Source organism: Muntiacus reevesi, chromosome 6 (assembly GCF_963930625.1).
Source record: "Muntiacus reevesi chromosome 6, mMunRee1.1, whole genome shotgun sequence".
NCBI classification, from domain to species: Eukaryota; Metazoa; Chordata; class Mammalia; order Artiodactyla; family Cervidae; genus Muntiacus; species Muntiacus reevesi.
The window spans coordinates 26,152,278-26,166,814 of NC_089254.1; the positions used below are offsets into that span (position 1 = coordinate 26,152,278).

At 35.8% G+C, this 14,537-nt stretch overlaps 1 protein-coding gene across 6 annotated transcripts in view; it reads left to right on the forward strand.

The window, feature by feature from the left end:
* Nucleotides 1–14,537, forward strand: part of HDAC9 (histone deacetylase 9) — a 912,538-nt gene that overhangs the window by 861,945 nt on the left and 36,056 nt on the right. For all 6 annotated transcript variants that reach the window (XM_065939945.1, XM_065939948.1, XM_065939946.1 and 3 more), the window contains one exon: nt 8,391–8,475. In XM_065939945.1, the coding sequence (XP_065796017.1) occupies nt 8,391–8,475 (85 nt within the window). The remainder of the gene's footprint in view (nt 1–8,390; nt 8,476–14,537) is intronic.

The window sequence follows — 14,537 nt, forward strand, 5'->3', positions numbered from 1 at the left end:
ACATAAATATATGGATTTAGTTCACCATGAAAGGCAGAGATTATCACATAGTAATAAAAATGCTGTTAAAAGGCACACTTCTTATGATGTAATGACAAAGAAAGTTGGAATATAAAAAGTGAAGAAAAAGTTAAGCTACAGAAATGTACAAAGGAAAGCTTACATGGTTATACCAGTATCAGTTAAGTGAACTTTAAGACAACAAAAACAACTAGAGATAGACAGTTCACAGTTCAAATATTCTATTAACTGGTAACATGAAAAATTCAAAGTTATAATTTACTAATAGTACTTCAAAATATACCAAGAAAACATTGAATGAAACAAATGGAAGGAAAAATTATACTACAATCAGAGTAACAGACTTTAAGATACCTCTTTCAGTAGCTGATAAAGAAGACAGTAAAAAAGGGGAGTATGTATAAGATTTAAGCACCTCAGTAAAGATGCCTTAATTGAAATATATAATCGGCTATACCCAGTAACTGCAGAATATCATTCTTTTCATGGACACTTGTAAAGTTTTCAAAAATGGATTATATTTGGGGATGTAATGCAAGTTTCATTAAATTTCAATTAATTGATTTCATGCAGAGTATAATATCATAGTGAAACTAAACTAGAATATATATTACATAACATAAACAAATAGAAAGATATCCCACATTCATGGATTCTAAGATTTTATATTGTAAAAATGCCCATACTGTCCAAAGTGAGCTAGAGATTGGATTACAATTCCTATTAAAATCCCAATCGCATTTTTTACAGAAATAGAAAAAAAATTCTGAAGTTCATGTGTAATCACAAAAGACCACAACTAAAAAAGCAATCTTGAGAAAGATGAGCAAAGTTAAAGGCTTAATGTATCCTGATTTCAAAAAAATTACAAAGCTACAGTAATCAAAATAGAAATAAATCCTCACATATATGTCAACTGATCTTCAAAAGAGTGCCGGGAATGCAAAATGAACAATGATATTGGGGAAGCTAGATATCCACTTGTAAAAGAATGAAACTGAACCTTTATCTTAAACCATACACAAAAATAAACTGTTAAGAGTTAAATACTTTAACACAAGACCTCAAAATATATAAATCCTAAAAAGAAAATAAGGGTTAACTTTCATGACCTTGCTCTTAGCAATAATTTCATGGATATGATGCCAAAAGTACTGACAGCAAAACAGAACAAGCCAGTGGGACCCCATCAAACTAGAAAGCTTCTGTACAACAAAAAAAGACAATTAACAGAGTAAAAAGACAACCTGTAGATGGGAGAAAACATTTGCACACAGTGTATCTGATAAGGTGTTCATAACCAAATTAAATAAGGAACACTTAACAGCTCAGCACTAAAATATAATAAACCTGATTTTTAAATGGGCTAAGGACTTCAATAGACATTTCTCCCAAAAAGATATGTTAATACAAATCACCATCAATTATATGAAAACTGCTTAGCATCACTAATCAGGGAAAAGTATGTCAAAATCACAATGAAATATCACTCCCATGTATCAGAATATCAGGATGACTATTATAAAAAATGGAAACAGTGAGACTTTATTTTCTTGGGCTCCAAAATCAGTGCAGCCGGTAACTGCAGCCATGAAATTAAAAGACACTTGCTAATTGGAAGAAAATCTGTGACAAACCTAGACAGCATATTAAAAAGCAGAGACATTACTTTGCCAGCAAAGGTCTGTATAGTCAAAGCTACAAAGCTAGTCAAAGTTTTTCCAGTAGTCACATATGGATGTGAGAGTTGGACCATAAAGAAGGATGAATGCTAAAGAATAGATGCTTTTGAACTGTGCTGCTAGAGAAGACTCTTGAGAGTCCCTTGGACTGCAAGGAGATCCAACCAGTCAATCTTAAAGAAATCAACCCTAAATATTCACTAGAAGGACTGATGCTGAAACTCCAGTACTTTGGCCACCTAATATGAAGAGCCAGCTCACTGGAAAAGACCCTGATGCTGGGAAAGACTGAGGGCAGGAGGAGAAGGGGGTGACAGAGGATGAGATGGTTGGATGGCATCACTGACTCAATGGATATGAGTTTGAGCATACTCTGGAGATAGTGAAGGATAGGGAAGCCTGGTGTGCTACAGTCCATGGGGTTGCAAAAAGTTAGACACACCTGAGCAACTGAACAACATTATTAAGGAAAAAAAAGAAAAGACAACAGATGTTGGCAAGTACATGGAGAAAGTAGAACTTTTGCACTCTGTCAGTGAAGATATAAAATGGTGCAACTGCTATGGGAAAGAGTAGAGAGGACCCTCAGAAAGTTAAATGGAGAACTACCATGTGATCCAGCAATCCCACTTTTGGATATTTATTCAAAAGAGTCAAAGTCAGGATCTCAAAGAGATATTAGCACTGTGAACACTGCAGTGCTATCCACCATAGCCAAGATGTAGACACAGCTAAATGTCCATTGACAGATGACTGGATAAGTAAATGTAATAGATACATACAATGGAATACTAGTCAGTGTTTAAAAGGAAGGAAATTCTGCACTATGCAACAAAGTGGATAAACCTTGAAGATATATGTCAAGTGAAATAATCCAGTTGCAAAAAGACATACATTGCATGATTCCACTTATATGGTATATAAAATAATTAAATCCATAAAATCAAAGAGTGGAATGGTGGTTATCAGGGGATGAGGAGAAGGGCAATTAGGGAGTTATTAATCCGTGGGCATAAGATTCCATCAAGCAAGATGAATAAGCTCTAGAGTTGTCCTCTACAACATTGTACATATAGTAAGTAACGATGTATTGCATACTTAAAAAAATGTGTCAAGTAGTTAGGTCTCATTTTAAGTATTCTTATAATACAATTAAAAATAAAATATTGATGATACAAAATAAAAAGATGAAGTATAAAATAAGGCTAAAAAATAAAGTGGTTGTATAATTTGAAATAAAAAGACAATTAGAAAATCTCCTATATTTGGAGATTTCAAAATACAGTCTCTCATGTGTCAAAAAATATCATGGTAAAAATTAGTATTTTGAGCTGAATGATTATGGAACTATAACCTGAATTTACAGACAAATGTAAACTTTAAATGCATATATTGGAAGAAAGCTTAAAATTACAGACAGAAACACAGAACTCAAGAAATTAGAAAATCAAAGCACAAATTAAACATGAAGTGATTGAATGAAATATAAATATAAAGAAACAAAATAAAAACAAGCATACAATATATAAGATTTAAAATGTTAACTTTTAGTTCTTTGAAATGGTTCTCAACATTGATAGAACTCTGAAAAGATTGGTATTACCAGGTCTCTGAATGAAAAAGGGAACTTTACTAGAGATTTTAATGTATTAAAAGGATAATAAGATAATTGTTTTTAAAAAACCTCATGGCAAAGAAAATTGAAATTCTATTTGAAATGGAAAAGTTCTTGTAAGAATATAAGCTTGCAAAAACTGAATCAAAAAGACAGAAAATTTGAACACTACTATAATTAACAAAATTGAATCTTCAATACTAAATATACCTACAGAAAACACCACACCTTCATCAGTGCATTCTGCTAATAATTGATATTGCTTTAGAATGAAGGAAAAGATGGGAAAAGAATGCTTCACAACTGTTTTTTTTCCCTGAAACTAGTATAATATAGATACCAAAACTGAAAAGAACTTTATAGGAAAAGAATATTACAGGAAAATCATGCTCATAAATATAGTAATTAAAACCTTAAAATATTAGTAGTTCATCATTATCTTAAAAACCCATAATTGTGTTTAAGCCACAAATGTAATATGCTAACATTCCAAACTTAGTTTTTATAATTCACCACATTAAGGGAATGAAGAAGAAATGTGACCATTTCAACAGATGTTTAAAAATTAGTTGAAAAATTAAACACTGAGTTATGAACTACTTTTGGTAAACTGGGAATAAAAGGAAAATTTATTAACTTGATAAAGGTTATCTATAAACATTCTATCATATGCATCAAATTTAAAGGTGAAATCTGAGAATTTTTCTTTGAAATAAAAATCATGACAAAGGTGTCCACTCTTACTGCTTCATTTTACCATTGCATTTGTGGTCCCAGACAGTGCAATAGGATAAGAAAAAGAAATTTTAAAATAGTAAGATTGGAGTGGCATAAATAAGTCATTATTCACAGGATATGATTGTATATTTAGAAATCCTGTACAAAATCATTTATACATTATTAGAATTAATAAGTTTAACAAAATTGGTTAATTTAAAAAGCAGTTAAAACATCAATTAAAATCAATTATTTTGATTTAAAAATGAATTATCTTTGTTGATTTTCCAGCTCTTTTAGTCTAAAAACATGCCTTGATTATGGCAGGCAACTAAGAAGAAGGATCTGCTCCATTTAGGTCAGTTGATTTTGGAGAGCTACATAAAGGCTATCTCCCCATGTTTTGAGGGTACCTGGTGGGTCAGATGTTAAAGAATCTGCCTTCAATGCAGAAGACCTGGGTTTGGTCCATGGATTGGAAAGATCCCCTGGAGAAGGAGATGGAAATTCACTCCAGTTTTCTTGCCTGGAGAATTCCATGGACAGAAGCCTGGAAGACTACCGTCCATGGGGTTGCAAAGAGTCGGACATGACTGAGTGACTAACACTTTAACTTATTTTCTTTTTCCTCATGTTTTCTTCCAGTTAATCCTTTCTCCATTCATTCAACATTTTTTTTAATGCCTATTATATACTAGGCCCTATCTTTGCCTTTACATTGGTTACAACAAAATAAAAGTATGACACACATGGCTGATTACAGTATGTGTGTTGAGTAAACCAGAGTATTTGTGTAAGGAGACAAAGAGGTGGAAGCAATTTGCTCTATCAGAGGATTTTAGAAAAGAGGTCGGAGCAGGCAGTGTTTGTGTTAGTCCTTGAATGCTTTAGTAAGGTTTCAGTTCAAAGAAGGATGGGGAAAATAAAATTCAGAGGGAATAGAATAAAGGTGTAAGAGTGTAAAAATACTTGGTTTATTTGAGATATGTAATATAAAAGCTAAGATTAGTTCAAAGAAGGATGGGGAAAATAAAATTCAGAGGAAACAATAAACAAAGGTATAAGAGTGTAAAAATACTTGGCATATTTGAGAAGCGTAATATAAAAGCTAAGATTAGTTCGTAGATTGTTTGCTTGGTTGATGTGTGCATCTGTCCTCACATACCTGTTATATTTTGCCAAATCTGATTAGCCTTTTTTTCTGTTCTTTTCTGAATCATGAAAATAATAGAGATGATTTCCTTGTCTCTTAAGTACAAAGTAAGTTTTGGGCTTCTCGCAGGATACCCTTGCCTATTTCCGTTAGTGCATCTTCCATTAGTGCCAGCTAAAATGATTTTTATATTTTAAATGACCTGGTTCTAAAGAATCTGAAAATTATTTATTTGCACATGATAATGGCCACAACTTGTATGGTGCATTAAAATAGCTGTAGTACTTAGAAATTACATTGTATGTGCAACTTAACAAACATCTGAATTGTATTAATACAGTATTGTAACTTTCTGTAAAAGATGTAGAAAAATAAATATCCCTGTACTGACTCTAAAAACCTATATAAAGAATTGCTGTAATGATTGCATTTAAGCTTTAGATACAGGAACTCTTAAACGAGAGCTTCAAAAGTCAAGAAGTTGTGTTAAAATCATCTAGTATATCTTACAACTATTATTACTTGATGGAATTGTGCAACAAAGATGGCAGGATAGGTGTGTGATATTTCCTACATCTGCATCTGTTTTATCTAGTATAAAACATGCAGAAGTTCTTGGGTTTGCATAAATTATTGCAATACTTCCTTATTTATCTTTTAATAGTTCTTACTAACATTGAGTAGCCTCATTGCCAGTATTTTTGCGATGATGTATTATCAGCCAAACTAAATACATAATACAGCTTTACTGTATATTCTTTTTTTCTCCAAATTTATAAAATATGACTATTTAATATTTTATTACAGCTGGCTATTAGATTTTACTAATAATGACCAATACTCATAAATACTTATAAAATAGATGCTTTAATCACATGTTTTAGTGCTTATAATTGTGAATTATTAAATCAGCAAACTTTTCTAGAGAAGATAATTCTGTGGTCCTCTAGACAAGGTTTTAATTTTATGAAAACAGAGTCTGAATGTTGCTTGCCTTCTTGCCAACTGAGAGTAAAACCCATTGCCTTCTCGGCAGAGCTGCTAGAGAAAAAATAAAGAACCTACATTGAGAACTCTGTGAATTCAGTTCTGTCTATGTGTATACATTCAAAATGAAACAAATTGGGCAATTTACTGAAGGTTAAATCCTCTAAATGACATTCACCTAAAACACGCAGGAAAACAGTTTGCGAGGCTTAAATTATCAATGTAATTGCCTTAATTCTCTAGGCTACTTTCATAAAGAGACACAACTTTATCGTATCTAACTGACGATTCCAAATTGGAGGTTTAGGGTTGTTTGTATTTTTACTCTTAATACCCTGAATCATCTTTATTTTCTACATAACCTAAGTCCTAAAAATAGCCCACAGACCTAATATGAGAGCATTCCAGAAGTGAGGTTTTCACATTAATGCTCTGCCCTGTAGCTTTCGTTCCAGTAGCTAGCGCCTTTCAGGTTTGTCAGCATTTTCACCCTGAAGTTGCAGGAAAGCTTTTTTAAGAACCAAATATGCTGATACAACATTGTGCCTTTGTTCTTAAGTATTCGAACACAGAATGATATTTCAGAACGTTTTATTAGGAAAGTCTACCTGATTTCTATTAAAAATTTTTCTCTAAGTCCCGAGACAGAAGTGAAAGGAAAGATTATTTATGAGCAAGGTAGCTCAACCCTGTCTAATTCTTGAGTAAGAGTTTTCCAAGTAACCTTCCGTTTATGATTCAGGAGTTCCTCTGAGTTAAGAGGGTGTTACTAGGTAGGGTAACATTTTTTTAAGATACTATCTGAAATACCAAATTTTTTAAAAATGATTTTTAACCAATTTTAAGTGTTTAAAACTGCAGAACGTTTCACTGCCTGTGGGTTTTTTTTTTCCCCTCTTGCCAAACTATATTGCAAGTAAACCTTTTGATGTTTTAAAAGTTTTTCTTAGGCAGCTAAGAAAAACACCCTGGAAAGTTATATTTAGTGAATCTACCCACATATAAATATCCCTGAGCTAGTCTGCTATCCTATGGCATCTGGAAGAAAGGTGCTATTGTTGTAGATTCCATGACTGAAGTATAGAATAATCAATTCAGAGAGACCCTGAGGGGAAGATTCACTCACATATGCTGTGGAAACTTGGAATCCCGGAGCTTTTTATATTCTTTTTTTTTCCCCTACAGATGAAGGGATATAGATGAATTCATGGTTTAGCACAATGTCTAATGACATCATTTCCCATTCTTGCCTTATAATAGTTTGGTATATTTGAGACTACTAGCTTTAAATTTACCAAAAAATCTTTTTTGTGGTTGTCAGTCCCTTTTTTACTATTACTTTCCTTGCTTTCTGGGTCACAATAGCTAGATAGCTATTTTGTTTGCAAGTGCTCTGGCTGTGCAGTTCGTCCGGCTCCACACCAAGCCATATCACCAAGGTATTCCCCAGGGATGCATCATCAGATTTAGTTCTGCCAGAACACTCCATAAATTATTTAAAGCTCTTCTTCATTTCTTTTGAAACAATGTTTGCCGAGCTTCCCCATGAAAAATCAGTGTTACTCCAGAAGATCAGGATAGATTTGCAAGACAGAAATTTGTCCTGTGCTTCCACCAGTATCTGCATAGATGTGAATACAGTGGAAGCCTAATGAAAGTGTACAGTTATTTTATCTTTGGTAAAATATTTGAAAATTTTCTCTACTATGTATTCAATAGCAGTTAAACAAGAGCAGCTATGTCTCGTGGCTTTCTACTATGACACAGCCAAACATAAAGTAGTTAGATGCAAAAACACTGTGGAAGTATGAATAATAGACTTCCCACCTTCTGTGTACTTCAGCTTCCCTGAGGTTTTGTCTGCAGGGCCCAGCTGCATGTACACACATGATGGAATTAGTTCTGTGAGTAACCTACACAAATTACACAAGTAACTTGGATTTTTAAATACGACTAACACACAGACACACACCTGCTTCAGGGACTTCATAGATTAGTTTTGTGACCAACAGAAAAGCCCCTTGGAATTTAATTATATTGCTGCAAAATGGAAAATGAAACTGGCTACACTTTTAGAACTGATATCAGCAAAATGTTAATTAGTTCTTGGAGCAAGCTTTTTTTTTTTTTTAAGGTTGTTTCGGTTTGGTTTGCTTCTGTCAAACTTACAAAGTCATAATGTCCTGCTCATGTTATCATTTGCTGTCCTTAACAGCTGGAGCCACTTGCAGAAGATGTCCTCCACCAAACTCCAAATATGAATGCCGTCATTTCTCTACAGAAGATCATTGAAATTCAAAGTATGTCTTCAAATTTTTTAATAGTTCTAATGTACTTGTTAAGCATATATTGAGAATTGAGCACATGGAAAATATATTTGAGTTTTTCAAATATAAGGAACAGATATGAAGTAATTATAATTTGGACCTACTGTATATTCATACCTAAATGTGTTACTGCCTTGCTTTTTACTGTGGCAATCTTGCACTGATAACAAAGTTGGAAGACTCTAGATTTAGAACCTTGCTTTTCTCATATTTTCCAAGAGTGTTTGGATTTTTTTCCATTACTGCCACTAAGTATTTACACAGAACAACTAAATTAACATAGATATTGTGATTATATTGTCCAGCGTTAACTGAGGTAAGTCATCTCCTAGTGATGTTGGAATTCACCAGTAATTTACTGGTTTTAAAGAAAAAGTTCATGAGAAAGCCTACCACGAAATCCAACTGAACAAAAAGGGAGAGTTAGAGACTTTTTTTTTTTTTACTATCCAGTTCCTTTCACATCAGTGTTAATTTATCAGGAATTTTTCTTTATAGATGATAACATGCATGAGCTTGCTCTCACACATGCATGTACACATACACACACTGAAAGCAGGCACAAATTAATATAAAAGTTAGCATGAACGGGAAAACAAAATGGCAAAGTTAAATGTGAAGGAGGACTGCAAAATCCTTAGCTTTGCCACTGTTTTGTTGTTGTTCAGTCATTGAGTCGTGTCCAACTCTTTGCTACTCCATGGACTGCAAGACTTCAGGCTTCCCTGTCCTTCACCGTCTCTTGGCGTTTGCTCAAACTCGTGTCCATTGAGTTGGTGATGCCATTCAACCATCTTGTCCTCTAGTTGTCCCCTTCTCCTCCTGCCTTCAATCTTTCCCACCATCGGGGTCTTTTACAATGAGTCAGCTCTTCATAGCAAATGGCCAAAGTATTAGAGTTTCAGCTTCAGCATCAGTCCTTCCAATGAATATTTAGGATTGATTTCCTTTAGGATTGAGTGGTTAGATCTCCTTGCAGTTCAAGGGACTCTCAAGAGTCTTCTCCAACACCATAGTTCAAAAGCATCAACTCTTCAACTCTTTTATTGAAGTATTTTTTTTAAACACAGGTGGAGAAGTCACCTTCCATCTGTATCTCTGAGTCTTTGTCTTTGCTTGCTCAGTAGTAATTTGGAGATATGGTTGTGACTGGCATGTTGTGTAATCCATTCATCTTGTGCTTATTCAGTGTAATCTAACACCTCACTAAGGTCATCAGTAGTAGAAAAATTATCTACTTTTTACACATAGATTCTTTTTTTCTATCTTTTTTTCTGCCATTATACACACAGATTATTAAAAATCATTGTCCCTGTGTATATTATGTTCACATCACTTTCAATGAGCATTCTTAAGTACTTATTACATGTTGATAGCATGATAACTGGAGCACTTATCAAATCAAAGCACAGAATAGGAACAAGGAAGAATTTTTAGTATTAGGAAGTTTGCGTTCCAGTGAGTGAGAAGCACTAAAATAGATCATTTTAATAGAAGTCACAGCGTGCACTGAATCATGAACAAGAAACAGTCCTTAAGCCCCTTTCAGCCAGAAGGAGAAGCCAGAAGGAAGGCCCAAGGAAGGTTAGAGGAAGACTCCTCGGCAGTGATAAGGCCTGAGCTTAGTCTTAAGGTCTGAACAGGATTTTGGCCAGGTGAAGAAACAGGGGATGTTCTGAAGGAAGTAACAGAAGCAGAGGATTAGTTTCACATAGGTGTAAAAACTCATGGTTTATATATGTCTTTAGAACCTGTACTGTTGGCTTTTGCATTGGATCTAACTTCCCGGTAATGACTTTGCCCTGCGTGATGTTTTTCCTTTCACCATTGACATTATTGTGTGGCTTGTGCAGTCTGCTTTAGCCAAACAAACCTGTTTGACTCTTGAAAAGAATTTACTGTACTATCAGAATTTCTGTGTAAGAATTCTGCCCCTGTGGATTCTGAATCTGTGTCTTCTGCTCCAAAATGCATTGCAAATATCCAACCCTGACCACTTCCCGCATAAAAAACTCTTTCCTCCTAAACTCATATTCAGCATTCCACCCAGTTCAGTTCAGTCGCTCAGTCGTGTCTGACTCTTAGCAACCCCATGAACCACAGCATGCCAGGCCTCCCTGTCCATCACCAACTCGTGGAGTTTACTCAAACCCATGTCCATTGAGTCGGTGATGCCATCCAACCATCTCATTCTCTGTCATTCCCTTCTCCTTCTGCCTTCAATCTTTCCCAGCATCAGGGTCTTTTCCAATGAGTCAGTTTTTCACATCAGTTGACCAAAGTATTGGAGCTTCAGCATCAGTCCTTCCAATGACTATTCAGGAATGAGAGCCCTTCTGGCCATGGGGTCCTTTGCAGCTGCCCAGGCTGCCTATGTAGGAAGCTTGCCTTGAAGGTAGCCTTTGTGAAACAGGGCAGCCGCCTCTTCACTTGTCTCTGAGTGTCAAACAGGTGACTCCTTTTAACTTGAAGAGATGTTCGAATTTCCACTCACTTCCTGTCCCAGGTTCGGAAGATTCTTCTGTGCTGGGGTTTGGGACTACAGTATCAGAAAAGCACATAAATGTGGAGAAGCAGGCCTTGTAGCATGTGGGAAGCATTCAGGCAAGTTCCTCGACTGCCTTGTCCCAAGGCAGACAGCAAGGTGCTGACAGGCGTTATGAGGTTTTCTCTTTGAGAACTGAGCCCCCCAGCTGAGGGTATGCAGGTGCTGGAGGCTGTGATTAGCATTGGCCCTTTGCCTGGCCACATGGATGTGAGTATTTTGCAGCAAAGTCATCCCTGTTGTCCTGTCCTTGTTTATACTACTTACTTAGCTGAGAAGAAAAGGCCTTACAAGGCAACAGCAGGGCAACTATTTCTCCTGACAGGTAAAGACCACCCCCCAACCCCCACTCCCGCCCCTGACAGGTAAGGGTCGGTTTCAGCTTAAGATGGTGGGTGTACACAGAGACCAGCCATCTCTGAGGGAGGTATGGTCAAGCAGTTTCATGTTTGCACATGCTCTTCACTCTGCTCACCAGGTCTTCTGCCTCATCCCTATTAAGTTTCCAAGACTTAGCGCAGATTTTGTCTCTGGGACACCATCCTGAATCACCATTCATCCCTATTCTAGATTAGGCATATTTCCTGGGTGTTTCTCATGGCAGAGATTGTTTTTGCTGATGTTCTTTGTTTTCAATTGCTGTATCCTCTGCTGTGCAGTGTCTGAAATGTAATAGGTGTTCTGCAAACATTTGTTGAATGAATGAGTCAGCTAATACGTCAGTATTTACCACACTTTTTTTTTTTCTTAGCCCAGACTGACTTTTTAACTAAGGTTATATTCCTTGGTTAGCTCAAGCAGAACAAGGGATTAAGAAATGCAGACAAAACATCCATGAGAGCCCACTTCTTTACACTCTTTCACAACCCACAGTGATGAGTCACTTCTAAGTTAGAAAGAACATGAATTACTTGTGAGCTAACCATTTCCATTGCTAAGCTTGGAGATGGCAGTTCTAAGAGTTGACTGGCCATCTATAATCACCACCAAGCAATGCCAGGTAAAAAGTCAGCCCAGAGAAGGATAAAGGACTGTCATAGGTTTATATCCTTTCCTGAAATCCATCCTAACAACTTGCAGTCCGTTGAACTATTACCTTCTTCGAAATAATAAGGTGAGAAGCAAGGTTCCCAGATAGCATGTTCACAGCAGTCCTGGCCCATGATAACACTTTCACGGATGCTGAAAGGAAGAACCATGAAGTGAGTTTTCCATAAAACTAAATTTATATACTTTGAAAGACTGTAATTTTAAGTTTGAGAAACATATAATGAATGATGTTGATACTGATCTGTGAAACCTCAAAATATGGAAACCACAAGTATACAGTCATGGTTTCCTTTTATTTATTTAAATATTTTAGAAAGAAGAGTACTCCTTTTAAGTGTCAACCAACTTTGTAGACCTCCTGCATGACCATAGTGGTAATCACAGTATCTTTTGATTTGTGGACCAAGAAAATATATATGTACAGAAGGGTACAAAATTTGAAAATTTTGCTGCAGCCCTCCAGTGGTTTGCAGCTGACAAGTTGAAAAACACTAACATAGGGGATTTAAAAATAATATGTATATCAGTATAATCCTCACCAGACATGTGAGAAAGAGCTAGCCACTTAACTTTCCTAAGGAATTTCCAGAGAAATTACTTGACATGTCACCACACTGCTTTTCTAAGCTGCTGCAAGGTGTGCAAAAAATGTCAGATCAGAAGCAGAGTCATAGAAGAATGCTAAGAAGTTTTTCCCTTTTCCCCCACTTTCATCTCTCTCTCACTCTAGGAATTCTTCCCTTGTTTAGTAGATTGGGGTCTTAGAATTCCTTATTATGCCAACCACAGCAAACTGATGACATAGGTCAGAATGAGGAAGGAACATTATTTGCAATGTCACCATATGATCTTGTCAGACTTGTGTATCAGTGGAGAAACAACATCCATGTCTCTTGCACATGAAATTTGTCAGTATGGCTAAATTTATCTGTATTTTTTTAAACTCATACACAGGACACGCAGCATTATTTATGGCAATGAGAATTGCATTTATGGTCTTCTGAATTTATCCAATTTTTGAGACCATCATGAAAAGGGATATGATTTTCCCATTGTAGGACAATATACTGTGTAATTGACTGCAAGGTAGTTGGTTATCCACATTGTTCAGGCAGCTGCAATGGGCAGAGCACACCCTGTCACCCATTCTAGAGAAATAAAAATGGAATAAAATTTTCTCTGGGAGATTAGAGGCATGTATAGTTGACACTGTCTCCTTGTCAGAATGCTACTTAATTTATGTTTTTATATGTTATTGAGTGAGTCACTTCCTCCTCCTCCTTGTCCTGTCTGTGGTTCTTCTTTCCTTTTCCTCCTTCTCTTCCTCAACACATTCTTTCTCTTCTTCCCCTCTTCCTTAATCTGCTCCTCTTATATTATTATATCCTCTGTTCAGAAATTACCCTTAAAAGTAACAAATGATTTTGGAAACAAATGGAGAGATATTAATTTTGTTGATTTCATTTTTACTCTATTTCCATTGGAGATAACCCCTGGTAATACAAACACTGTTGGGTGTTATATTAGAGTGGGTAATCAGAGAAGGTGCTATCCAATTATCTTGATGATTAAGATATCTGAATAGTAATTAGTGAAAAAAAGACTGTTAAACTTTCTCTAGAGATGACAGCATCTATTCTCATATATGAAATACCATTTTCAGCCATCTCCTCCCATTATTTTAATATGCTCTACCTGCCCCCTTCCCAAGAAGAAAAGGTATTTATGTAAATACCTTTTATATTAGATGATCCAGGAGAAAATCAGATTGTTTCTAAGTTGAAAGGAATTTATATACATCTTGTGTTGTGAGGAAATTGTCCAAGATTTTGACCTCCTGGGTCTATGCACATAGATTAAAGGGTTGTCACCCCAGATTGCAACAAGCACTGCATAAATCATTTCAGAGCCCTCTAGCTTCTTGACTCCACACCCAAATGCTAACCCACACTCAGTTTTTCTTCTCTCTTTTTGTTCCTTTTCTTTTTGATTTTCTGCCTTTTTTTTTCTTATCTCCCTGTCTTTCCCTCTCTCCTCCATCTCCATGCTGTTGAGACCCAGGGGAGAATAAGAGATACACCCAATGTTGAAAATGGACTTTTTAACTCATAAGGATTTGTTGATTTATGTCAAGCAGAGAAGGAGCATGATAAAACCTACATTTCAAAAGATCACTCTGCCTACACAGTAAGCATGAGAGATAGCAGGACTTACTGTCAGATGTAAGCAATTTAATTCAGAAGTGACGTTGGCTTGATATAGTATTTAATAGGCATGGAGAGGATGAATACTTCTAAATTTCAGGTTGGACAACAGAATAAGTAGTGGTTTCACTTCCTGTGGTGGGGAACAGTAGGGGGGGAAATGTTCAAAAGGAAAGATGAATATTAAGAAAAAGAAACTGCTGATCGGAAGGCTTGAGATTTGGGGGACCCGTCTT